This window comes from Tursiops truncatus, chromosome 12, assembly GCF_011762595.2.
Source record: "Tursiops truncatus isolate mTurTru1 chromosome 12, mTurTru1.mat.Y, whole genome shotgun sequence".
NCBI lineage: Eukaryota > Metazoa > Chordata > Mammalia > Artiodactyla > Delphinidae > Tursiops > Tursiops truncatus.
The window spans coordinates 62,216,275-62,243,882 of NC_047045.1; the positions used below are offsets into that span (position 1 = coordinate 62,216,275).

Genomic DNA, 27,608 nt, shown 5'->3' on the forward strand with positions numbered 1-27,608 from the left:
GGTACAGAATGGTTGTAAGTGTATCAGTTGTTTCCCCTCCTGATTGCGTGGCTGACTGGGAGCTGCCACTGCCCAGCATCATAAGAGAGGATCTTCAAGCATATTGCTAGCCCAAGACGAGATCAAACGTCAATATTTGAAGTATGGTTTCTACTAAATGCATAATGCTTCTACACCACTGTAAAGTCGAAAAATTGTTAGCCAAACCATCATCAGTCAGGGACCTTGAGTATTTTAAAATGAGTTTGGCATACTCATAGAAGCCAGGGAACTATGTAATCCCTTAGAACGATTTTTATCAAGGAGGATTGAACTGAAAATTAATTCTTTCTGAACTTTTACTCTTTATTCCTTAGCTAGTGTTCTCCACAGTTCAACTTTTGCTTTCCTGGACCACTTGGGGAGAAGAGGGAAAAGGGGGAGCTTTGAGGGTCCTCTGGTCATCACCATAGTCTCTCAGCTCTCACAGTGGTCCTTAGGGGCCAATTTCACTGTTTCTCTGATGACTGCTTCTGGGAGCTCTGTTCCACACCTCTCACAGGGGAGACTCTACAGTGATAAGACACCTGTTAGCAGGGCAGAGAGGAAGCAGGTGCAACAGAGCTCCAGGAAGATGCAGGATTCTTTTTGTCTTTTTTTTTTTTGGTCTCTGGAATTCATTTGTTATACTTTTCCCTGGATCATTTTAGATCTCTAGACTTCATTTGTTATACCTTTCTCTGGATCTCTGAAAAGGCATCTAGACAACTTAAACAGTGAAATGGGAAGGTTTCTTCAGTCATCTTTTAAACAGCAGCAAATGTCAGGAAATGTTTCAGAGGTCCTGTGTGATTTCTCTACCTGGAGTTCAGTTCTTGGGCTATTTTCCCTAATTTGTTTTTTTGTTTTTTTTTTTTTTTTTTTTTTTTTTTTTTTTGCTTTGGCAGTCAATTCCTCACGATTCTCAAATAGTCTGTGATATCCAAGGAATACAGTAATGACTTTGGCAATATCAGCATTAACATTCCCTTGGTTTGGGCTTCTTGCTGGTTCACCCAGGCTATATTAGGTCCTGAAATCATGTACTCTCTACCCATTCATTATCTAGAAGTCCTTACATATAAGCACTACATAATGGGCATTGGTGACTTTACCTAGCATTAGACCTCTATGAGCATGTTCAGATACAGAGGAAGAGAAATCTATCCTCTGAAATCTGTGTATTCTAATAGAGCTTAAGGTCAGCTTGTCACAACTATCAGTATTATGGTTAACATGGTGGAGAAAAGGAGCTGAGATCAGCAAGGGCACAAGGACAGGCCCCTGCAGGAAGCCAACAGTCTACATCACGTGGTCCAGAGAGACAGAGTCATCCTGCTTCTGGTTAATCCAATGGCAGGAGCCAACCCATTGGAGCAGATGAACAGTCTGGAGTATGGGGGAGGGACTTCTGGGAGGTTCATAGTATCAGTGATGACTATGGGATCATAGGTCTGGGGATCCAGCCCTGGTCATGTGAAGATGGGTGGACACATCACCCAGCTCCAAAGAAATAGGCTTGAAGGAATTTGATGAGGGGCCAGAATCCTTTTGCCCTCTGCTGGGATTCAGATTTGGTTACATATAGCTCCACCAAGAAAACTTGAATAGACTCAAGTATCCAAAGACCCAAGCAGAAAACTAGTCAAACAGGCTTACTTCTCTTGACATTAAAGGATGCCACCTCTCACTCACCCAGACCCTAAAGGTTATGCTCATCAAAGAGAAAATAGCAACAGAGTAGCTTCCAGACCCTAGTCAAAGGTGAGATGGGTCTTCTAACGTGATTGACAGAGCTCTCATTGGGTCACACTGGGGACAGAGACCAATTTATTATCACTAAGAGCTGGTGAGGCCAAGAACAGGAGCAGTGAATAGGATGAGGTAAGAAAGGAGAGAAACGGAGAGGAAAGTGGTGGGTAGTTTAAAAAACACTGGCCAACTCAGATGACCATCTCTCAAGCACTCCGAATTTGAAGTGGGATTGCTTGAGATTAGCATTAAAATGCACTTCAAAAGATTGAGAACAATACCTCAGTTCATTAGTTCAGAAGGTCTGTGGAGCATTCACACATAATGAGTATATTATCGCTTGTGCCTACCTGGGCTAAATCAGACAAACCTGTAGTTATATTTTGGCCCCTACCTGCCTCCCCTTTCTAGACCCAACTCAGACTCATGCCAGCTTTATATATTAGGACTCTTGGCCCCAAGTATCAAACATAATGCCAAGCTGGCTTAAGCACAAAGTAAGGAGGGGTTATTATAAGGACCCAGGGGGGCTTTGCGGAACTCACGGTTAGTAAATCTTTTGGCCAGACTTGGAAGGAACTGGAAATAGGAATTAGAGAGCCTGTGTCTGCTTCTCTGAACCTCTGCTTCGTTTTTTTTCTCTTTCTGCAGACCAGCTTCCTCTGACTCTGAGGTCCACATGTTAGCTTCTCCCTCTCTCCCTGTCTCTTATTTGCTTTTGTCTTAATATAGAAATACAGAGTGAGAATTTGATTGGCCCAGCTTGGATCCGGTGTACATCTCTTGCCCAATCAGGACCCACTAGGGGGTGGTTCACGTATGACACCATAACTCAGAGGAATCCAGTCTTAGAAACCCGTGCTTCTCAAACTTCAACGTGCATACAGATCACATGGTCATCTTGTTTAAATGTAAATTCTGATTAAGTCTGGAATAAGGCCAGAGATTCTGCATTTTTAACAAGCCCCCAGGTAATACTGCTGCTGCTGGTCTGTGATTCCCATATAGCAGTTATGGAATGTGGGCTGGAGCGTTTCCCAATACAGTGACTCCATTTTTTTCCCTGCAAAGTGTAGCACATAACTTCATGGCCTTCTTCTGGCCCCTGGGTGCTCATCTCCCCTTGTCATGGAGTGGAGTTTATTCAGGGGTGCCTGTCCTCTCTGAGAAGACCCTTATGTTCTCTAAATAATTAGTTTCTCACCATCCTCTAACAACTCACCTCCTCAAAACTCCCAATCCCTAAGTGTTGGTTCTCACCTAGTTTTCATGGAGAAAAGAGATTTGATGAACCAATCCACATCATTAATGGTAATTTAATTGACAAACATTGATTAAATCAAAATATTTAAGAAATATTTGGATATTTGCTTTTTTTCTTTAAGGGAATATGCTATATTCCCAAAGGAATGAATATCTAATGGAGCCATTTCAGTCACTGTGGCAAGTAGATAAAGAAAACTCTTAAGACAAGATAGGCACAGTGCTACCCATTGTCTCAAAATATTACAGGTAAAGGTGCACAAATTTCAGTTGGGTCTACAGAAGCCATGGATTCTGGCTGGCTCAGCAATACCTGTGGGGTTCTGAACCAGCATCAGAACCACGGATGGTAGCCAAAGAGTCCTGGCTATGTCCCAGCTGAAATTATCCAGGTAATTTATGCAGAATCTGTCTCCTACATTCAAAACTACATTTTGATGTGCATAATAGCAGCTGAGCATTTTCAGGAGGAAAACTACCCACATTATGTAAACACTCTGCCAGCAGAAGAATAAGGAGGGGCAAGGCTGTGCACCTGAATTCTTAGTCATTGCAGGGTTTAATATGCGTCTTAAGTAACTACTGAGTTTGTCTTAAAGCCTGTTAAAAAAATGTTTAAGCCAACTTAAATACTTTGGTCATGGCATTAAACTTTTCTAAATAAGAACTCCTTTCTTTTTCCTGTCTCATATCTGAGCATTTTAATGAAAATACTTCCCAACTATCCTATAGGCATTTCTCTAAGCCTTCCCAAATTCTCTGCAGACTCTGTAAGATTTCATTGATTCCTAAAGATAAAAATGTATTGATCTTCAGTATAAACACCTGGAATCCATTGCAAAACGCTCCAGGCATCTGTTGCCTCTTGCACCCGGGGCCTGAAAATCTTGGAAGATATCAGTTGCTGCCATCAAGGCTCAGTGTTCATCAAGTTTCTTCACTTCCCATACGTGTGTGCTTGCACGCCAAGCCAAGAGCATTTACTCCCGTCGTTAGTAACCTCTTGCAAAATAGACTTCCTCAATATTCTACAAATGCTGAAGGAACAGGAACGAAGCAGATAAGCTTGGTGTGTTTTTCTTCAGAAGCAGATGCTCCTGCAGTGTGTTTTTAGCAATTCTTTTATCCACCTATTAGACCAGCCGGAATGGGGGAAAGTGGCATGCTTTGAATAAGAATAAAACAATTGCAGGAAGATTTTTCATCAGCCAGTGTTGTTGATAAAACAGTCTGCTTGAGGTAAGGAGTGACGCATATTGGAGTCCCTGCCTAAGACATCAAGGTTATTCATCAGAAGACCTGGAAGCAGATTGTAATCTCCCAATTTTTTAAAAAAAGGTTCATGTCATTCAGATGCTGGCACACATTCAGAAATGATAGCTCCTGGCTACTGCTAACTTAGAACCTCCCAGACCATATTTCTATTCTCTTTCAAAATATCTTCATCTAATCTAAGAGATATAGACATTTTCAGTTTGAACAGTTAATTCCCCTGATTACAGAAATTGGTTGACAAATGCTTATATTAATTTGCCAATTAAAGGGGCCCATGGGATGAATGACCAGTGGTGTCTCACATGGCATGTGGTGGCTTTTGTACAGACCCAATCCAGGGCCATTCCAGGCCAAAAAAAGAGTATTGAATTTTCATATAGAAAGTAAGATTTAGACTGGGGTTTAATGTAAGAAAAATGAGAAGAGCAAAGATGATTCCTTATTGCAGTTGTTACAGCCTGGGCTCTGGAATCAAACATGAGCTTGAATTCTGATAACAAAGTTCCTTGCTTGTAACATGCTGGGTTCGTTGCCTGCAATTATGGAAACAGTCACTGTGAGGGTACGCTGAGATCACGTGGGTGAAGTACAGAGTGGGCACTTGGGGAGAGCTCAGAGCACTAAGGCTGGTGCTACACAGCTCTGATCCCACCTGCCTAGCTCCACCCAGTCTTCACCAATCCTAAGGAAAACAGAACAGAAACAAACAAATAAAAATTCAAAGGTTACATGGAAGGGAAGATGGGAGGAGCTTTGGAGAAATTTCTAGAACCACTGTCATCCCCTTAGAAGCCATGGAATGAAATTAAAGTCTTCCGTAAGCAAACTGGACACCACCGCCCATTTCACCTGCCCTTTTGCTACCAGGCTAACCCTGCTTAAGCACCAGACTTTACACTTTGATCATTTGCATTCCTCTCTCTGTGACTGTTCTTGAAAGGAAAGAGAGTGTCGTGTTACTGTATTTGCCACAAATTCAGAGGGGAAACCCCACTGGGAAATTAACAAAACCCTCCAAATAGTTTGGTTTCCCCTATTCAGCCACAACTGTCCTATGGTGCCCTCTGCCCTCCTGGCTGAGCAGAACCAAGCTGTTGGGGGCCCCAAAGACCCCCAGGCTGCAGCTTTCCGCAGTTGGGTAGGAGAGAAAACTAGAAGTCTTCAACAGTCCCAAAAATGTCACTACTCTGGGGGATCCAAAGTATTCTACCATTTTTCTAGACTGGTGGAGAAATGAAAATGGATGGGGAAGAGGGGGCTGGGAAGGAGCAAAAAGATTAGTCCAAAGATTCTCTTTCACATCTCGAAAGGGAACGATTTCTTTGGACATAGACTCCACTTTGGCAAAGTTGCTACATCAAAATAAAAAAGTAAAGTTGCTCTGGACAATTTTAGTTCATCTAACCACATTTCTTCATCCACACAAAAGATAAGACAGATAAACATAGTTTGGAGTGCCCAAAAGTATTTCTATCCCCTGGATGGATTTGGAATGTAGGAAAGATAGAACCAGTGATCTTTTAGCTAGCTCAAGTCAAGCCTGGCTTAATTCTAAGCATTCCATATTCAGAGCAACTGAAGACTTCCTCAATGCACTGGCAAGTTTATGGGTCAGAGAAGCACCCTTGTTGATAGTCCTGATCAGGGCAGCAGCACACAGGAGCCACTGAGCCCTGGAGAACAGCTTTTCCATCTCCGGATCCCGTAGAGCAGGGTATTTGCAAGGCTTGTCGCTCAGGCACCCAGCTGATGCTCTCAACTCCCCTCCCCTCCCACTGTTAATAAAACTCCTGGGATCCAATTACAATGCAGTTACTTCTCTAGCAGAGATTTCAGCCTTGCACGTTTTAGAAGGTACCCATGCTGCTCACCAGAGACCCTGGAATCAAAGCTCTGTTCAGTGTCTGCTTCCTCGTCGTTGCTGAAGCTTTCGAATTACTGAATCTGCAGAGAACACAAACCTAGCTTGTTTTGAATACGTGCGGGGAAGACTGGCTGATGGCTGTGTGAGCTGCCTTGACTCGTTTACCAAAATATCTCTAAAAGGAGTGTAATTTCAGTAACTGAGGTGATGACATTTTCCTTTTCGTCCTCTCCTCTGAGTGCATTGTGTGAAAATGTCCAAACCAAAATGTTATTCCTGAACACTGCAAAATGGTGGACTTTGGGTCAATTTATTAATATAGTTTATTTAAGGGAAAACATTTAGAAAAGTGTAATGGCAACAAAGTTAAGCAAGCATTTTACAAACTGGATACTAAAGAAACTTGATCAAGCTTTGCTTACAGAACAGGACCAGGCTAGTGTTTAGGAAGTTAAAATACGGTTATGTCTTCAGTGTCGGCATCCTCACGTGATGGCTCCACGCAGGGTGACACAGGTACTCTGTTCATATTTGATGCTAAATATGCCCTGGACAGCTCCATCTGCCAGGTCTGAAGAACACAGGAGAAACGAGAACAATACAATCACAATTCTTTACCTGCTTATTTTTCCCAAATCTCCTTTATGTGGTGAACCTGTATTCATGTCAATTTCTTGAAGAAGCTTCTTTCAGAAAGGGGTGTTATGAAGGAAACAAATTCTGAATGTTGATGTTCCAATAAAATGTTTTATATTATTCATCAAAGTTCTAATCATTAGGATAGCCTATTTTTTCCTCCCAAAGTTCCAGTCTGTCTCAGACCAAGAATCTGATGAGGCTGGCCACAGTTTGGGGGAGAAGAGAATAAAATATCCCCATTCTATGATCTGCCTCATCTTAGGGACAGTCTTGTTACCAGTGGAGCAGAAGGGGTGAGAAGAGGAAACAAGATTATTGTTGGTACATTTACCTCCAAATAAGTTTACTCTGGAAACTTCTAGGAGGGAGCTATGATAATCCTGTAAACTTGCTGCTCTACCTTATTAAAGGAGGGTGTGTGTAGACCTAATATCTTTGAAGTAATAACTCTGTCCAGAATAGGTTATCTTTACTAGTAACTGAAACTTTCCCCGCAGTAACAAAAGTGATCCTTAACCTTGTAACAGATCTGTAATGGTTGACACATTTAGAGGAACAATCATGAACAGAGTTTAGCCATTTTTAAATGACTCCGGATCATAGTCTCAGCTCAGGTGAAAGTTGGTCAGAATTGCAAGGAGTGCCTCTGAGTTAACGGCAAGGATAAGGTGATGCCAATTCACAGGAATTGGGGGCACGATCCCTCTGGAATCTGTACTGAGTGTGAGTCCCAGGCCTCCGACTTGTGAGATGAATGGTGTGGCTCCCGGATTAGATTATTGGGGATTTCCCTGTACAGTTAATATTAGAGTCCAACACTACGTACACGTGCATTGTATCTGTAACTGCAGTGTGTAGAGGCAACCAGACCTGAGCCTTCCCTCCTTGGACGCCCGCAGACAGTGGTAGTTGAGTTAACTTGCATATGACAGATCCCACTTGTTACTGGAGATGTTTATCTGCTCCCAAGGTAGGCTGTGTTCATGATCACAGTGATGACAGCTAGTAACCTGGTTGCAAAAACTACTCCCACTTCTTTCTTCCAAAGGAGAAAGAATAAGACACTTTAACTGAACAAGGTGCATTTCTCCACATAGGGTGGCTCATCTTTCTGCTTTGATTCACTAATAAATACATAAGAAGGTGAACATTTGCCAAGCAGGAAACAAACAATAAAGACGTATGCGTGTGTGTGCATATATGTGTGTGTGTGTGTATACATACACACACACATATATGCACACACACACACATTTATTATGTAAGTGATAAAAGGGAAGGAAACTGTATATCAAAGCTGTCTATTTTCAGAACAGTCATAGAACTTCAAAGTGAAAATTATAAATCATAAGCAAGATTTTCAAGGTATTTGTGTATTTTTAAAATTCAAATAATCTATTGAGTAAATCACAGTAATTTCACCAAGCAGTCAAAATTATATTTTCCCTCTCTTTTTAACTGTCTTAGTCTGTCTGGGCTGCCATAACATGGACTGGGTAGCTTAAACCACAGAAATGTATTTTCCTACAGTTCTGGAGGCTAGAAGTCTGGGATTGTGGTGGCAGCACGGTCAGGTCCTGGTGAGAGCCTGTCTGCAGAAGGACCCCCTCTTGCTGTGGCAGAGAGGGGGAAAGAGCAAGCTTTGTGGGGTCTCTTCTTATAAGGGCAGTAATCCCATTATGAGGGCCTTATCTTCATGACCTCATCTAATCCCGTTACCTCCCCAACCCCCCATCTCCACATCCCATCGCAGTGGGGGTTAGGGCTTCAACGTATGGATTTGGGGGTCAGGGGACCCGATCAGTCAGTCCATAACACATGCTTATCACATTTGCGAATTACACAAAGTCTTAAAGAGGTAATATTCCCTGTAATATTATGCCCAAACTAAGCACTCTAGATCATGTGGATTGATGAAAAGGAGAACTGCATCTAGAGAAAAGAGATTAACCAGCCAAAGTACTAGAAATCATATCATAAGCGGTATTGATGTTGAAGGAACCAGAGCTCTTTGAAGCTAAGAAGGAAAATCTGAGAGGACACAGCCCACAAGTATTTGTTGAAAATATTTGAAGACTTGCATATTGAAGAAGGACTTGACTTCTTTATAGTTTCAGAGTGGAATAAGTGGAAATTAGAAGGAGGTAGATTTTGGAAAAGTATAAGACAGAACTTTCTAATAAAGAGAACTGCCCCCAAATTAGATAGTAAGGTCTTCAGCGCTGAACTCATTCAGACTGACAATGTTCTTTCAGAGACATTCTAGCGGCAGACTTTGAATCAGGCAGAACCTGGGACCAGATCTCTCCACAGTCCATTCTGACCCTAAGATGCTATGTTTTAAGAGCTCAGCCTCTAATGATAGTCTTTAAATGATCCAAATGTGAGTAGGAGAAAGAATATAAGGGCCAAATATACAATATTATTTTGTGTTAAATGAAGGGTAGGAGAGGGCATCCAAAATGTGCTCTTCCTTTTAGGGATGTGCTTAGGATAAAGCATTCAAAGGAAATATAATTTTCAGACCGAGTGGTTGAAAAGAATTATAAACCAAGGAATTGGTTGATAATTAGGAAAAACCTCATCTCAAGTGAATCATGAGATAAGAGTTTTATTGTTGTTGTTTTGTTTATTTTGTTTTAAGGGCATACGTTTTGTTTATTTCAGGAACTGTGTATTTTCTATGGAAAGGACAGATGGATGGAGGTTCATGATGCCAAAAATAGTAACTAAGCCTGTTGTAAGGAAAATTAATCTCAATCTAAGCTAAGATTGGTCTGTCTTATCAGCTATCTGCCAGTACTAAGGAAATGTATCCCTTATGTAATCTTGCCTACTTTTAAATAATCGAAGTTCTAGAATAAAGCACCCGGTCTCTCTTTTTTCATATTGGAAATATATGAGTTCACTTTCTTCTAACAAAGATACAAATTAATTTACTCTCTCTTCTGAAAAATTCAGTTCTGTTTAAACCAACTGAAAATCCAGCCAACCTAATGGATATCGATTAGACCTTGATAAAATGTGTGTGGTTCCAATGACTGACTAAACCTACTAGAATTTGAAATAATGAAGACAGGACAGTATCTGTTTTATCCCTCACTGTATTCCTTCTTGTGTTTTGTGGTGCCTGCTACCAGGAGCTCAATACAAATTTATCAAATTAATGAAAAATTATTTTCAGAGCGCTAACGATTCATCTGATGAGGTATTTAAAAACATATCAATCAGATTCACACTAGAAAGTTGCTTCAATTACAGTGGTCCATGTTGGTTTTTCAAGAACTACCCACTTAGTGCATCATCCAGGGCCTTTTGTTTCTTTCTGTTTTCTTCCTCCTGTTTGCTGTTGCGTTATTGCATGAGCAGCAGATGTTTAATAAGATGTGAAATTCCAATTTGATTTGAATATTGGTTATGCCTCTTCTAAAAAGTTCAGTTAGATTTAGGGGGAAATTTACTAACAGATTCCATTAACGGAAGAAAGTTTGCTTCATTGAAACGCTTGTGGGTCAGAAACAAAGGTTATAAAAAGCAAAAGCATGGATAATACAGATTATATAGGGAGTGCATGGTTGCAGACTATGGTTACAGTATGAAAAAGAAATTGAGACGAAAAAATATGCATTTGAATGCCTTGAAGTGAGAGAATAGAACACACATTCTCATTATATGAAGGTAGAGAACGCAGTAAGAAAACACATTGGCCTGGTAATAGGAACCCTAGGTTTTTATCAACACTTTGGGTGTCATTTAGCATCCTGGACCCCAGGTAGCTCATCCATAAAATGGGAGACAAGACAAAGTCACAGAAGGTCAGTCTAAAGTGATGGTGCTTGAAGTATTTTCCTTCAGCATCACTGGAGATTTTGTTAAAATGCAAATTCTTTGGCCCAACATGGGACCCATTAAATCTGAAACTCTGGAATTGGGGCAGGGTAATCTGTTTCGACATCACTCCTTGTGATTCTGATGCACACTCACTTTTGAGAACGATGAGCTTTGTGTTCTCTTGGAAACCCATGGTGAGGGCTTTACAGGTCCTATAATAATAGATTAAAACAGCTCATGGTTAAGGTAGTATTTTCTGTGGATGCTTTTTAGTCATGCGTAACAAATCATTTTCTAAGTGTGATGACAAACAGGAGAATACTAGCTGAAGGCAGAAAGAGAGGGGTTCCAATGATGGGAGTGATCAGGGAGCTATAAGAAAAAAGAGGCTGTGAACTTACAAGACTTTACAGCCATGCCTTGAATTACCTTCAGCAAGTGTATTCATTTGAAGACCTTCATGAAAACGGATTCTTTTCCCCCCTGTAGCTACAAAATCAAACTGTTTTGTTTCATGTGATTCTTGAGGATTTTTAGTTTGTTTTTATTTTTATTGTTGTTGAATCCACAAAAGAAATTCCTTGCCGAAGAATACGTCAATCAAAATTGTCACTGTAATCCATAGTTTATCCATCTTCGTCGTTACTGTGATAAATCAAAGCGAAGATTGAAGGTGGCTTCCTCTCCATTCCTTCCCACTTATGTTGGTCTAGAAATTTTCACCGAAGCAGTCTCTGAAAAAAATTCCACTTCATAAGTAGTCTGTTTTAGGTGACAACTCCAGATCATTTTAGATTTCAAATATGTATCATTTATTTGTGCTTCAGTTTATTTTTAGTTTATAATCTCTTTAAATCAAATTAAGCCTGCATTGTACAATGCCTAACACATAGTCATGGGCAATAAATATTCAGTAGCATTTGTGATAATATAATACTTTAGGTTTTCTCTGTTCTAGCTTTGAAATATCAGAATAAACAGATTGGCTTTTCTTTTTTACTTAATTGTTCCCTGTAGCTAGATTTCGTGAATGGTTTACCATCAGGATAAATGATAACAAATGTAGGAAAATATGATGCAAGATATGAGCTACATGTCCATGTTTCATCTACAGATATTAAAATATTATTTTCCAGTGTTTGGTCCATAGAAAGAACACACAAGACACTTCAAAATAACTCTGTTACACAGTGGGAATATCACCTTCAATGAAATATGAAACTTTAGAGTTTATAAAGTGCTTTCAGGGACGCAATTTCATGTGATGCTCCCAACAGCCCTGTGAAGTAGGCATGGGGTTATTACCTCTTATGTACTTGACTGGAAAAAAAGAGTCTAGGAAGATTCAGTGGTTTGCCCAACGTCACACAATGAGTTATGAAACCAATTATTGGCCCAGATGCTTGTGTCACCCATGCTCAGTTACCTCATCCATTGTCACTGTGAGCTGAGCTTCTCCCAGCCCCACTCCCCCAAGTCTGGTCAACCTCCACAGAATTGGGCCAGGTCACATTTCAGTAGGTGGCATAAAAGGAAAGGAGAGAGCTCTCTGATAGGTCGACTCTTGGTTGGAGGGAGATGGAAGCTATCCTGTATCTGACTCTAAAAGTAGACGTGGAAAGTCTAGTCTTCATCAACATCTCAGCCTGCCACAGTAACACTGAAAGTATCACCTATGTCCTCTTTCAGAGGAGTATATCTTCTTGGTCCTAAACTCAGTGATTTTTCAATCCTGACTAACCCTTAGAATCACCTGGGAAGTTTTTTTTTAATTCAGATGCTCTAGCCTCGCCCCTGTGCATCTAAGATGGGGCACAAGCATTGATATTTTTTAAAGCTCCCCAGGTGACGAATGTACAGCCAGGATTGAGATCCACTGATACAGCTGAAATGGAAGCGAGGCTATTATAAACTGGCACAGAAGCTGCCTTTTTTCCTCCTCAAACTAGGTAAAAAGAGCATGTCTGTTGACAGTCCCAGCCATTTCTATGTGGAGGCCTTGTATAATTTCCAAACAAGCCAGAAAGTTGTGTCTACCAGGGAATTCCTGTGGGCTATTATTAAAGGGCTTATGGTTAACTGATGGGCTGAATTAATGGTGAGCATTAAGGCAGATTGAACCTCAAAATTCGGGCAGATTAACAAAGTGACCAATGTGGAGGTACAGATTTCAAGTTTAACTTTGAGTTTCCTATCTCTCACAAGACAAGCACTGGTGGTAATAAAAAGGATGCTTTCTTTCCTTTACCAGTCAAATGTGCATGGACCAGCCCTTTTAAAAACTTGGGTCTATCCAGATAGACATAGGGGGAGAGCTATAATTAACTTGAGTAAGCAAAGTAATAAACAGCAGCCTGAAAAACAACTTCTAGAAATCTAAGAGGGACCTAGGGTCTGTCCTTAAACTACCCCTTCCTTTATTAATCCCCTGCACAAGGAAACCCCTAGAAATTTTATCAGTAGTTCTTTCCTCTCCCTATATTGGATTACGTGTACATATGTGTGAGAGAGTCCCATTAAGGAAACACCTAAGAACAAATAAGTTTATTAAAGTGGATGAGTAGAAAGAAATAATTCATTTCATATAAAAATGAGGAGATGAATGTATCATACAAAGTTACAGTACTAGAGGAAAAAATCAGATGGTGCTCCTTAATAGGGTTGAATATACAAATTGCATCTGAAGTTTCTATTTCACCAAAGATATGTTTGACTGCACCCTACCTGGAGTAAGGAGATACCTAATTACTAATTAACCTTTTGCAGCTAAGCCCTTATATAAATGGATTCATAATCAGAAAACCATTGACTCATTCAAAATCAACTGAAATGTCTCCACGATTTATAGAAGACGAACCCACAATACAGCAAAAAGAAGCAACTGGAGTAGACTTTCTAAAGTCAAGAACTTGCCTTTATTACATTAGAAGGGGAAAGAGGTTCATGTTTTTAATTTTATCCAGCACGTGCTTCTTGAGGATCCATCATGGTTTTGACATTGCTGAGAGTAAAAAATAACATAGGACCTCCTCATAATAACTACAAAACACATATTGAATAAGCAGAGAATGCTACACAATATAATAGACATATTATATAAGACAGCAGATAATAAAGTTCTCATTTAAATCTATGCCATTACTGAAGAAGAAATGTGGAATAGAAACAGTGAGTACTGTCAGCAGTTGGAAGGACAGAAAACAAAGCTGGTCAAGAGCCCTAGGGCTCAGTTTCACTCTTTGCTCATTCTAGCAAACTTTTATAAAACAGCGCTCTCATCAGTAGTAAGTACTGGCTGCCCATTACCATCAAATCAAGTCGAACTTCCTCACCCCAGAATCAGATTATTCAGAATTAGACCCATTCATTGTGATTTGTCCTGTGTTCCCCCCGCCCCCCAACTCCGCAGTTTATAGTCAATGAGACCAAGCCCCTTCACAGCCCCCTCTGCCCCGGCTCCTTCAGGCCTCAGGGTCCTCTGGCCCCCACCTCCACCTTCCAAACGTTAACCCCCCAGCCACACACATGCTTAGACCTAATTAGTTCCTACTTGTCCATCAGAATCCAGCCCCAGACCTGAAACTTGCTCTGACAGGTCCAAGAAAAGGAAGCAGTGTGTGTCCCTAGAAATGTGCCTGAATCCCAGGATCTTGAAAACATTAAAGATTCTAAAAGAGCTATTTTTTTAAAAGGTCCACTTCTGAAAGAGATACAAATACTATTTTTTGTTGGAACCATAGCCAGTAAGAATCCTTCTTGTGAGCTAGTTCAGGGGTGACAGTGGGCAAGGAAAGCCATGTGTACAAATGGAAATTTGGTCTTTTCTGAGGAGAACAGAAAAGTATTCCCTGCTGTTAGAAAAAGATAGCCATGGCGAACTTCTTAAAGCTGACTAACGTACCTACTATCTCTGCCATGTACAGAACAAGGTACCTTCTGTCCTGAGTGACTGACTGGCCTGAAACAGATAATCTTACCAGCCCAGTGACACCAGTTCAAAGCCTTGGCCATTATCTATTACATATAAAGGCTTTTTACTATAACATAATTTTAATGAGTTATAAATAAATATTCTAGTTAACATATTTGTCAGCGGAATAATTGGGTATACATGAAAATAAAAATTAGTGGAAAAGGAATTAAAATAAACTTAAAAGTTTGTTTTCTTTAAAAGCCTGTTATATAGGAATTATTTTTTAATTTAATTGTTAATTAACACTTAATTTCTCAGTTTTCTTTAAATAAAGGGACACACACACACACAGAAAGAGAGAGATTGATTTAAAAAATTGTTCCTCCAAGTTAATTAAATCTCATTTAAAGTTCACCCTTAACTGAGAAAAACATCTCTACTTGTTGCTGATATATGTTTAGATGTAAGAACCTTTCCCAGAAGACATAGATTCCTTAGTGTCAAATATGCAAACATAAATAAATATGTTGAGAATAATAGCGTAGAATTTTCTAATTTCAAAATCATGACTTTACATTTTCACATGATTATTGGCTCATTTATAAACAAACCTGTCTTTCAAACTGATTTTTCTAGAGTTCTAGCTTTACTTATTCAAATAAATCAAGCAATGATACTCGCTCTTATTTAGGTCATAAATATTTTTGAGCAAAAATTAACCTCACTCAGAAACCCGTTGATTTACCAAATGATCCAGCCACCAACTACTTTATATGATATATTTAGATTTCCTTTAAATTATATATTTGTATAGACTCCCAAAAGCTAATAGAGAAAGTAATATATTAGTATTCTACCATTACAAAGGACAGGAAAATGACAGGGACAAAAGTGCAGATTTTTATCAATATAGGACAAGGCGGAGTGTTTTGTGACTTTGTTCACTGTTGATTTAACCCATTTAAACAATCTAGCTTTGTTGCAGAGAAGAGATGTGTCCTATCCTCTCTTTTAACTCATTCTCTGTCCCATTGTGGAATGCTAAACAGCAGAAATATACCCATTTGACCCCAAATGTAGTCTTTTATCTTGACCTGGTTGTTTTGGTCCAATACAGAGAAGAAAAATCCAGCTAGTTACCCTAATTCTTTTCCAGTGTGCACAGCAGTTGTATGAGTAAATCTGAAGGGCCCAGAGCAGAGTACAGGGAATATATTGTTTGGCGTTCTCCCTCCCTAAGAAATAACAATCCCCACTTAGAGCACAGGGGTGCTGTGAGGGTTAGTCACAATAAATTCCAATTACAGTTCTTTAGAAATATAATACTGTGGCCAAATATTAAGGCTGATAAGAAACACTCAGTCACATCACCCAGGTCCATCTTCCGGGTCCAGAAGGAAGCTGGGAATCATTGTTCGCTTCAAGCCTGTGCTCCTGAGCTAGACTGTTACTGTTGCTGTTGTTTACTGACTGTGTAATAACTTCAAGAAGCAGAGGAACTAGTTCATTTGGGAAAGATAACATACGCATTTGTTCTTTTTCTGTAATTCCACTACTAAGAATTTATCCTAAGAAAATAATCTAAAATACATAAGTTTTTGTACAGAGATGTTTCAGCAGTGTTATTTATAAGAACCAAAAATTTAATGACAATCCACATGCCTAGGAATAGGGAAGAGATGAATTTAATTATCATAGAAGCATATGTTGAAACATCATGCAGCCATTAAACACTACATTTGTGAAAAGTTTTAATGACAAAGAGAACTGTTTTCTTACAGTGTTAAGAGAAAAAGAACACAGAATGGTATACATGATATCATGCCAACTATTATATATGTATAATATAAAATATATGCTATGCATGTATCAGGATAAGACTAGAAAGAAAACAGGAACTGTTAACAATAGTTGGTGGGCGGGGATTATACATGATTCTTCCCGTCCTAATATTGTCCTTTTTATTTCCCACTTATTACACGAAGCATTTCTCACATTTTACAAAACGAACAAATACACACACACAGGCATGCAACCACTAGAAATGAAGTCAGAAAGCTACTTTTCCAAGTTATCCTACCATTGTAAATTGCGTGATGTTAGGAAAATCTCTAATCAATGCTCTATTCATACGCTATGGTAATTTTATCTCATAAGACTATGCTAGAGTTAGCTGATATAATGTATTTTGAAACCATTTTAATTTAAAAATCCCAGGGCTTCCCTGGTGGTGCAGTGGTTGAGAGTCCGCCTGCCGATGCAGGGGACACGGGTTCGTGCCCCGGTCCGGGAAGATCCCACATGCCGTGGAGCGGCTAGGCCCATGAGCCATGGCCGCTGAACCTGCGCGTCCGGAGCCTGTGCTCCACAACGGGAGAGGCCACAACAGTGAGAGGCCCGCGTACCGCAAAAAAAAAAAAAAAAATCCCATATGATTATATAACAGTATTTCTTGGAGGTAGAGGAAGAGGGCCTTTCATAGTTTTTGCAGGTCAGCTTGTATAGTGAAGACAGTTTGGCCATCACTCCTTCTGCCACCGGTTGGAATTCTGACCACAGTGAAGGAAACTGTGAAGGCTGTGGTGAGCCTGGTTCCTGTAGACTAAGTAAAAAACTAATGCAAATTAGTTACCTTAATAAATGAAATGTTTCCATTTATTTATATAATGTGATATACATTTTGCATTATTTTTCAACCTTTCCTTAAAATTGACAGCCATAGCTTTAAAACTCCAAAAAGTGATACTAGAACATTACAATTCTCATTCCTTTTCTATCACTGATTCAAACAGTGGAAAGAAGGAAAGAAGGAAGTAAGGAAGGGAGGGAGAAAGAAAGGAAGGAGAGAAAAAGAAAGAAAGAAATAGAAGGAACTCAGAAATATGGGTCCCAAATCTACTACAAGGGAGGTTGGGAAATACAATTTTCCTATATGCTAAGGAAGAGGAAACAGAATGACCTTTTCTGTGCCGCAGACTCCTAGGTGAAGAGGCAAGTAACGACTCTTCGGAACTAGAAAAATCAAAGGATTTTGGCAACTAAGTTGCCTGGGGGTCAGTCTAGTTTGGGGAGGGAATAGATAGTGTTTATCCTGAGAGATATTTCTGGAAACTTTCACAAACCACCAGGTGACATTAAAACAAAATCACAGAGTTCATAAATCTTTGTTTGCCTTTTGAGGTCAACACTTCAACAGTCTATACCAGGATTTAGGAACTTCTAACCCACAGGGGCAAGGGTAGGCATTGGACCTAATTCCATTCCTAGACCCTGCCCTTCTTTCAATTCACATTCTAGCTTTTTTCTTATCTCCTAAAAGAAATATTTTAGGCTTAGCCAATAATTTGACAAAGTTAATAAGATTTGAAGTCAGCTTCTGGTTTGTTAGCTGAATCAAAGAGAGCAAGAAGCTCTAAACGGAAAGTAAGGTCAGAAACACAGCAATGAGAAATGGATTCCAGAACTGGGAGCATAGGAGGTCAGGGTCAGAAGGTTAGGGGGAAACCATCACAGTCCAAGTTCTAGGGCTAGAACAAGGTCAGGCCAGAGAAAGAAGTCTGAGAGTCCAGCCCCTGAAGGCCTGGTGAGGTTGCACGTGCGCTCCCAGATTTCCTGCAGGGGAGGTTCATTCACCCAGAATTCTAGTCCATGTCATGTGCTGAATGGACCATTTTCCAGTTGAATTTACATTTTACTCGCATCTCAGGCCTAATCACAAACTGGGGTTTGTTTGCTTTACTTTTGCACATGGTTGATGGGGAAAGAAATTCATCCTAATAGTGATTTTTCACTTCTAACAGTAAAAAATAATATATAGTTTTTACTTTCCTTTTTCTTCTTTATAGCAGAAATACGTGTACAATTTGCCCTGAATTCCCAAGCCACTCTGTTACAGAGTTGGCTGTACCCAGTGACTCCCAGTATTTAGTTATCTCCCTTCTCGAGTGAATCTTAAACGTGGAGCATCTTTCCTCTCAGAGTAAGACTAACTTGAGGTCACAAAAGGCTCAGTTATCACTCTTTATTTGAAATATTACAGGATCTGAATCATATAGAAAAAGTAATGGAAAATATAATTATCATTTCATAATAGATCCTTTATTATTAGCAGCCTGACCTTGGAATCACTCTTTTGCCTGACTGCAGTATCCCTGTGTCCAAATGTGGATCTTGGCCTTTTGAATAATATTCTCCTTTTTTACCCGAACTTGTCTATCTTGGCTAACCAGAGGCTTACTGTGGACGGATCAGAGTTGGGAAGCATTAAGGTGTGTGTATATTTCTAAGTGCCCGAACTAACATGGGACAAGCCGTATGGGTAGTGGCTAACTTGGTGAAATAGCCTCAGTTAGGTCTTCATCTCTGATGTTATCCAGGGTTGTTGGGCTTGGATTCATAGGCTGTGTAGGCATCTGTTGTTAGATTCTTGTTTTAAAGAAAAGGAAAAGAAGAAGAGGAAGAAGTTTAAGAGTGTAGCTTTTATTGGATTGGGGGAATTGAAGTTTTTAGGAAATGATAATGGTTTAGAATATGGTTTATGTGTCTCCCTTGGTTAAGACTTTAGTGTCTTTGTTCTGTGTGTGCCTGTCTCATGAGATGGCAAATCCAATTCCAAGCCAATAACATATCTGTGACAATTGAAGAAAAAAATAAACTAAGAAAAGCACTCAAGCGACCCCTTCACGTCCCTGATTTACCAGCTTCTCCCTCAACTCAGTACCTTCCACTGGGGGCCCACTCCCTTCCCAGCCCACGGCCCACAGTCACCTTCTCACCTTCTCTTTGCTCAGGAGGAGCCACTGTGAACAAAATGAGGCCTTCGGGGCTCACTTTTTCCTCTGACTCTCTTTGCACTCTTCTGGTCTGGTTTCGGCCCCATGCACTGTGAACTGTGGCTCCTTCTAGAGAATGGGAGAAATCAAGACTCCTTCAGGGACAGACATGCAGACTTAACCTAGAGAGATGCAACCAGACTGGCTTAAGTAACTGCTTACTTTGACCTAACTTACTCATTTTATGAATATGTCTGTTCACAGATGGTTTCAGAGTTGTGATATGGAAAAGTTAAGGAGTGAGGAATATGTGTTTCATGTCTTCTCCCTTTTCTTGTGGGTGCTTACGGAGCCACCTTTCAACCATACTGTGGCTTTTCAGCAATTCCGTCATTTTAGCTAGGAACTGAAGAAGGGAAGTGTGAAAGTCTGTATGCAGAAAGAGCTAGTTAAACATATAAGAAAAAGAAGGTTATAATTCCTTTGGTTAAAGAGAATACTCTGACCAAAAAAACTCTAATGTGAAAGTAATTTTCTCCATTTTAATTAGTAGCCAGCTAACATCTGTATTCCGGCATGATCTTTTTTCTAACATCATCTCCACTATGGAAAGTGAAATTAGCCCCATTCTACAGTTAGAAAAATGGAGACACAGAGCATTCAAGGATTTCATCCAGTATAACAAAAGAGCCAGACAAAAGCTAATGACTTACAGATGTAGGATAGTTTTCAAAGAAGAAGCACAAATCATGTTATCTTTGATGTAACATGTGTAGAACTAACAAAATGCCTGCCTTTGAGACTTACAATAGTCAGAGGGGAAAAAAATCTTTTTCATCTTTTTTATTTTAAAATTCCTCTGTGTATGTAGTCATTTCTCTAAGACAAAGCCAAGGTGTTTTTTATGAATAAAAAATTTAACTAAATAAATTATGCAACAAGTTAAATTAAAATTTCCTTGTAATAAATCTTAAAAGTTTCGTTCACTCTCTTCTTTTATGGGAGAAAAACACAAGGCATGATGACAATGACCAAGACTAAAGTCTTTCTCTTTCTTCCCAAATCCAGTAGAGAGAAAGAGTTGTTGCACTGGAGAAGTCACAGCAGTTCTTATCTAGTGAGTCAGACTTACTGTGTGCCAGGTACAGAGGTCTCTGCCTTCAAGTGGTTTTCAGATCAGAGGTTATAGGTAAGATAAGCGTGCTCTTAGGGGTGAACATGGACGGCCATCCATGTTGGGGAGCATATGGGAGGCCATCAGACTTGGTCTAAGGATCAGGATACAATTTGTGGAAGAGGTGAGGACCAAAGTAACTAAAATATGTGTAGGAATGAGCCTGATGAAGGAGTGTGGGTAATGTTCCAGAAAGGTGGAACAGGATGTGAGAAGACCTGGAGATGAGAGAGCTGGCAGCATATTGGTTAGAATCCAGAGAAACTGGCGTGATGGGGAGCAGTAATAACTTACCTGTTAGAGTCTCCCTTTTGCACTTTTTGAATACATTAAATTTATGAACACTCAGTAGTGTGCTAGTTAAATAGATAAGACTAATTTTAACTGCTGACACACCATACAAACTTGTGAATAAAAAGAAAAACTAGATATGGATATGGACAAAGACACTGAATATTTTCCTTAAATGATAGGTTTTCTCTGAGCTTCCTATTATAAACTGGGTTCAAACTCAAGTCCTGTAGGACTGGCATTTATGTCATTAATGTCGAATCCCAAAAAATGCAAAGGAATTTTTTTAAAATAAATTTTATTTATTTATTTATGGCTGCATTGGGTGTTTGTTGCTGTGCCTGGGCTTTCTCTAGTTGCAGCGAGCAGGGGCTACTCTTTGTTACAGTGCACAGGCTTCTCACTGTGGTGGCTTCTCTTGTTGCAGAACACGGGCTCTAGGGGCGTAGGCTTCAGTAGTTGTGGCACGTGGGCTCAGTAGCTGTGGCTCACGGGCTCTAGAGCGCAGGCTCAGTGGTTGTGGCGCACGGGCTTAAGTTGCTCCGCGACATGTGGGATCTTCCTGGACCACAGCTCAAACCCGTGTCCCCCACGCCACCAGGGAAGCCCAGGATTTTTTCTTAAAAGCTCTGACATTTGCTTTCTATCTTGTCCAGTTAAATTTTATAAAAATATTTGAGATTTTTTTCTTGATTTTGGACAAACTACATATTCATTTTAGGAAACTTGCAATATAGAGGAAACCTATATAGAAGAAAATAAAATTACCTACAACACCACCAATGCTGATAACCATCGTCAGTATTAATTTGCATAGAATATTCATTATATTATTTTCTCAGGTTTTCTATAGAAATATTTCATAGTAAGTTTTTTAGCAATTTAAAATTTTAGCAATGTAATATATATTCCATTTATTTTTAAACCAATTTTAATTACATAATTTACAAGTACATTCTTATTTTGCAGTTTTTTGTAGAACTATATCTAGTGTGTAACTTTCAGCCCAGTTGAAAATAATTCGTAAGCTATAAAGCTGTTGTATTTCAAAGAGCCTTGGGCTCATGCCGGCCTCTATTCATTAGTTTTAAGACACCACTGTGAAATGACGTAGGTGGCAAGTATTATTATCACTGTATTGCAGATGGGGTATCCAAAGCAGACAGCAATTGCATAACCAAGGCAAAGCTAGAAATATACTGGGGTTATTGTGAAAGTAGGTAGAATATAAATTATAGGTGAAATTAAAAGTTGGTGATTTATATTTCTATTCAAAAGCCTCATCTCTTTGAAATGATAATGCATAAATCATACCGGCCCTCTGTTACTTTTCCATGAATTAAGAAACAAATCTGACCTTGGGGAGTCCACATGGGTATCAATGGAAAGTTAAGCCAGTTGCATATGAAGAGTTGCTGCCAGGCTCTTGCCTGAAAGCTTAAATGGTGTGTTAGAGCTACAGGGAATGCTAAAAGATTACGTTGAATATGTATGATGAAGTTAAAATACACATAGGTGTGCCCATGTGCAAACATACAGCTACACGCACAGAATTTTAAGACCAAAAGTAGCACCAGGGCCCAATTCCACGATATTTTTATTAGTAATCTTTACTTGGGCACAATTTCACTTGAAGCTAGTGGGATTTTTTTTTCCTGAGTTAAGCCTGCAGAATCAAGTCTGTTGGGAGTCAGCAAACCACAACAGACGTCATCAGATCTCTGGTGCTTCAGGATATACATACTGATCACTGCAGGGGTTGGGGAAGATTTTTTTTTTTTTTTTTTTTTTTTTGCTTGCGCAGGCTTGCACAGTTGTCAGAGGATATAACCCTTGCCTTTCTTTGAAGTGTGAGCTATCAAAAACTAAATAAACCAGATGGAGCTGTTTTCTGACTCAAGGTGACAGAGCAGACCAATGCCTGAATGCTATTTCTTTTTAAAGATGGAAAGAGAATTACAAATTTACTACATCGAATTTGCATCTTCCTTTGAAAAGGTGGAGCCCCCCAAAGAAATTTTTCTCAAGTGCCTTTTCTCCTGAGAATAAGTAATAAAATTGAAAATAAGAGAAAGGTAGGATGATTGACCACAGGTACATGAAATTAGCAAGAGAATGAGGGGGAAATTGCCAACTATGACAGTGACAAACACTGAGTCGGTGGCGTTCAGATAACCCCTATTCTCCTTGTGACCAGATAAATATACATTCTTGATTCCCGGATTCTTTCCATACTTGGTGCAATACTTAAAAAACTTTTTGACCAGGTTTTTGGCATTTTCATCTTTTCTGGGAATACTTCTAAGTGAACTAGGGGAAATTTTCTAAACCAGAGAACAGTTTTGGCAGCAAAAGCAAGCCTCAGTATGTATTATGATTGAAACAAAGTAATTTAGCCTTTTACTCATGCAAGGATCTATGAGAACATCTATGTTAAGCAGAATAAAATGAATTTGATCTCTATTTTTAATATGTGGACAGATGCTTTACATTTTATTATTTTAACTCCATAAGAGAAAATGTGATGATTTGCCAATAAACAAGAAGAAATTAACTAGATTATTAATGTCAGTGTTGTAATTTACTCTTACAGAATTAAGTTCTCAACTGTACTGTATGTGTTCTGTTTATATGGCTGCTTTCTCTGTTATCATGTAAAAGAAAATATAAAACAACCTCTCTGGGCCTTTACTTTTCTCATCTGTACAATGGAGATAATAGGTCCCATTTCAAAGGACTGTGGAGATGATTAGATGATACAATATAAGTAAAATTTCTAACCTGGTGAATGTACACAGTAGATTCTTTCTGACGCATTCCTTACCATCTTCTTGTTATTTTCTATGGCATTTGAAAAAAGTGTGAGGATTTCAGTGGATTAATTGTGTTAAGTCCAACTGGTAAGGGCACAAAGCCAGTTATGTCTAAAGGAGCTACCATTTATGAGTGCTAACTGCATACCTGGCACATAATAAATGCTCTATAAATGTTAGCTATTATCATACCACACACCTCGTTTTATCCTCACAATAACTCAGAAGAGTGTTTATTTTCATTCTCATTTTCCAGTCGATGAAACTAAGGCTTGGGAGGTAAAGTAGCTTGCCCAATGTCATACAGCAGGATTATAACAGAGCCAGAATTTCAACTGAGATCCTTTCCAGAGCTCCTGGCCTTACCCTGCACACGCCACACCTACTGAAGTATATGAAGTATTGGTCAGGCAGGCCTTGGGTGAATTCAATCATCTGGAACAGAACAGGGAAATCAGAAGTAAACCAAAATAAAATAAAAGACAAGGTAGCTGGCATTCTCACCTGTGCGTTCTAAGAGAAAGTCCCAGTAGCTATCTCTAAGCCTACTTATTCACAAGCATAATGCGCTTCAAGTATACTTAACCAGCTTGGTTATCTCGTCTCACAGCCTCTAGAAGATTTTTTTTTTTAATTGAGGTATAATTGATATATGACATTCCACTCAGGTGTACAACATAATGATTCAATATTTGTATACAGTGAAAATTATCACCACAATGTTTAGTTAACATTTGTCACCATAAAATGTTAAAGGTTGTTTTTCTTATAATGAGAGCAACATTTAAATTTGCAATACAATATCATTGACTATAGTAACCATAGTGTACATTACATCCCTATGACATTTATTTTATAATGAGGAGTTTATATCTCTAGATCTCCTTCACCTCTAAAAGATTTGAAGCAATAGAAGGTAGGGACAGGTTTCTACAGCCAATTGCCTTGAAAGCAAGAAAAATGACTTCCAAAATCCTGCCAAATGCTGACCCAAAATTTTTAAAAACCATAGTAGCCTGGATCCATTTAGCATAGGAGTCCTTGAAGTAATTGTCATAATAAAGTCATTTAAACTGTTAAATTGTTAGAAGAGAAATGTGTTACACAGTTCATATAAAAAACAAATTCCATCCAAATATTATTCTTTTTGGGTCAGGGACTTAAATAAGAAGTATCAGCAGGAAAAAAAAATCACTTAAATACACTTCCTCTGCTGGTATTAGCTAACTAAAGGATTTTGACAAAATTAATTTTTTCATTATTAATCCTGAAAATTTGACCACATAAGCTAATTTCTGGCTTGCGGGACTTTATTTCACTGTGTATAATTTTTTGAATTGGTTGATCAAAGTTGTACCAAAGGCAATTCTTACATCAGGCAGTATTCAAACATTCACTGACTAGCATGGGAAATGGGTTCTTGCACCATTTAAGAAGGAATTGGCAACTTTTATCATAAAGTATGGTCAGGAAGAAAATGAGCACATTGTCTGGAAATAAGGAAACTCCTAAGAATTTTTACCTTGAGCATTTTTTTTAACATCTTTATTGGGGTATAATTGCTTTACAATGGTGTGTTAGTTTCTGCTTTATAACAAAGTGAATCAGTTATACATATACATATGTTCCCATATCTCTTCCCTCTTGAGTCTCCCTCCCTCCCACCTACCTTGAGCATTTTTGACTGAACAGGTTCTTTCAACATACTTTGACAACATTAGCTGACAGCCCTGAGAAGTTAGGGACTATGATGTCTGTGGATAAGGTAACGAGGGAAAATTTCAGTTAATTAAAATTTTGTTAATTATTAAATAGTAACAGGATTTTTTAAAGCATAGTTGTCTTCTGACTTTTATCTGTAGCTTTTCATGCGTTTGGGAACAAATCATTTGATCCCCAGAAGAATTCCAATCTCAGTATGATAGGCAGACATAATATATTCAGCCCCAGAATGCAGATTACTGAATCCAGCGTAAATCAGCAAGACACACCCCCACCCAACCAGAGTCCTTGGGAAACTCATAAATGAGGACCGGACAAAACATCACCTGAGAGAGGGACTGATTTTCCTTTCACCTGTCTCTTTGTTTAGAGCATTACTCCAACACGTTCCCTGTTTAGTCTCAGACTCCTATTATATATCCCAATTTCCTGGTAGCTCCAGGCTGATTAGATCAATAGGTGATCACTCTGGGACTACATTCTTCCCCTGAAGACTTTTGGTCCTTATCCTAGGTGGTCTTAGACAGACATGGAAAAATCATACAGTGGACTTAGCACCTGAGCATTATGGCCAACCTGACTAAATGTGATCAGCCCCTCAGCATCATGAACAATCCTGATCCCAACCCAGTCAAGAAAAAGGAGGCCAACACTTAGCGTGTATCTGGACCATCATGACATTTAAAGTCAAATGAAAACCTTTGAACCCTTTAAGCAACGAAGAGAACACGGCGCCCCTCATCTAAGTAATTCAAAACAAAACAATAAAGAAATCTTCATCTCCTTAAAGAAGTCCAGCAGGGCTTCCCTGGTGGCGCAGTGGTTGAGAGTCCGCCTGCCGATGCAGGGGACACGGGTTCGTGCCCCGGTCCGGGAAGATCCCACATGCCGCGGAGCGGGTGGGCCCGTGAGCCATGGCCGCTGAGCCTGCGCTCTGTGCGCCGCAACGGGAGAGGCCACAACAGTGAGAGGCCTGCGTACCGCAAAAAAAAGAAGTCCAGCAAAGTTCTGATGTTTCTTAAGATATTTATTTCCATACTTTAAAAAAATATATATCAAAAAACAAATCTTTATTATAAGAAAATTTTGGTGACCCTGCTTCATTAATCCCCTAAATATGGATTTAGCCTATGTATTAACTGATCTTGGTGGCCAAGCACCTCTCACCTTCGGTGATGTATGCCTGGTTCCCCCCCTTCCCCCAGAGGCCCAATATTGTCTCATGGCCACCCATCCAGCTTACTCTCTGTTTTTATAAAAATGTAGTCTCCGCTTGTATCCACTTCATGGAGTCAATATGCATACTACTAAGTGGATTTTTTTTTTTTTTTAAATACAATCCTGGAAATAAATACTACAGAAATGCCAAGTATTGTTCTTAAAATTGACCGGCTTCTGAGGTTAGTAAATGACTCTCTGGGAATAAATGGTTCAACCCTGTAAGATGAATAAAGTAAAGGACATTCCAGGACTCTGTAACCAACGTTCTTCTGGTAAATTACAGGGTGCCTTGAGAGAATTACATTGTTTTATACGATTAAGAAATTAATTCCCAGAAAACAAATTTTTAAATTTCACAAAGAGTGAAATTAAGTGACAAAGAAGTCAAGCATCTAGTATAGCTGTCAGGGCTGACATTGATACTTTTATCACCCAGCCACAAGAGGCTCAAAATGGGCACCTCCAAATAAGCCTTTTCTCATTTTCCCCCAAAGTACTCCACGGTTTGAAATATTTTGTCTATGAAACTGTTTTAATTTGGCAATAATTATTTTGTTTTTCCTTTTCCTTCTTTATTAACTACAGTCACTTAGACCTTATTTTCAACAAGGTGTTAACAATTTTATTTCACTGAGCTGATATAACTAAAGTTAAAAATTTGACATTTTTGGCAATCTGCATAAGGCAATTTATTTTATTAATTTATTAGTATATCAAGGCTAAATATTTTATTTCTACTAGACATATGTATAATGGGCTTATAAATATATACATATCTATATATTAAGCCATTTACTATATTGAAATATGTATGATAATATAAGATAGCTTTTAAATATATCAGAAAAATAACTTACAGACCATGATTCCCTATCTTACCATGTCTCTGGGGCAAGAAACTGCTTTCAACTCAATCTTCTCTTTTCACAGAGGAGAATAAGTCCTAGAGTGATTACTGCCTTCTCCAAAATCAAACAGCCATTAAAAATGGAATTTTCCTTTCTCCATAAAACTTCTGCAACCAATCCCATCTACTTTCTATGGTCTCTAAATAAGCTCT

At 39.1% G+C, this 27,608-nt stretch overlaps 2 protein-coding genes across 13 annotated transcripts in view; one reads left to right on the top strand and one right to left on the bottom strand.

Moving 5' to 3' along the window:
* Window positions 1-27,608, top strand: part of PDE7B (phosphodiesterase 7B) — a 475,975-nt gene that overhangs the window by 281,107 nt on the left and 167,260 nt on the right. The window lies entirely within an intron of this gene.
* MTFR2 (mitochondrial fission regulator 2) overlaps window positions 11,212-27,608 on the bottom strand; it is a 233,444-nt gene continuing 217,047 nt past the window's right edge. Inside the window, exons 8-10 of one of the 4 annotated variants that reach the window (XR_004529261.2) lie at window positions 23,972-24,040; window positions 19,331-19,456; window positions 16,966-17,157 (exon numbers count right to left, since the gene is read on the bottom strand). Coding sequence is in view for 1 of the 4 variants with exons in the window: in XM_073789641.1 (XP_073645742.1) it covers window positions 11,362-11,376 (15 nt within the window). In the remaining 3 variants the exon portion in view is untranslated. Of the gene's footprint in view, window positions 11,377-16,965; window positions 17,158-19,330; window positions 19,457-23,971; window positions 24,041-27,608 lie in introns of those variants that run through there. The other 3 variants (XM_073789641.1, XR_012324858.1, XR_012324862.1) reach the window with 3 other exon arrangements.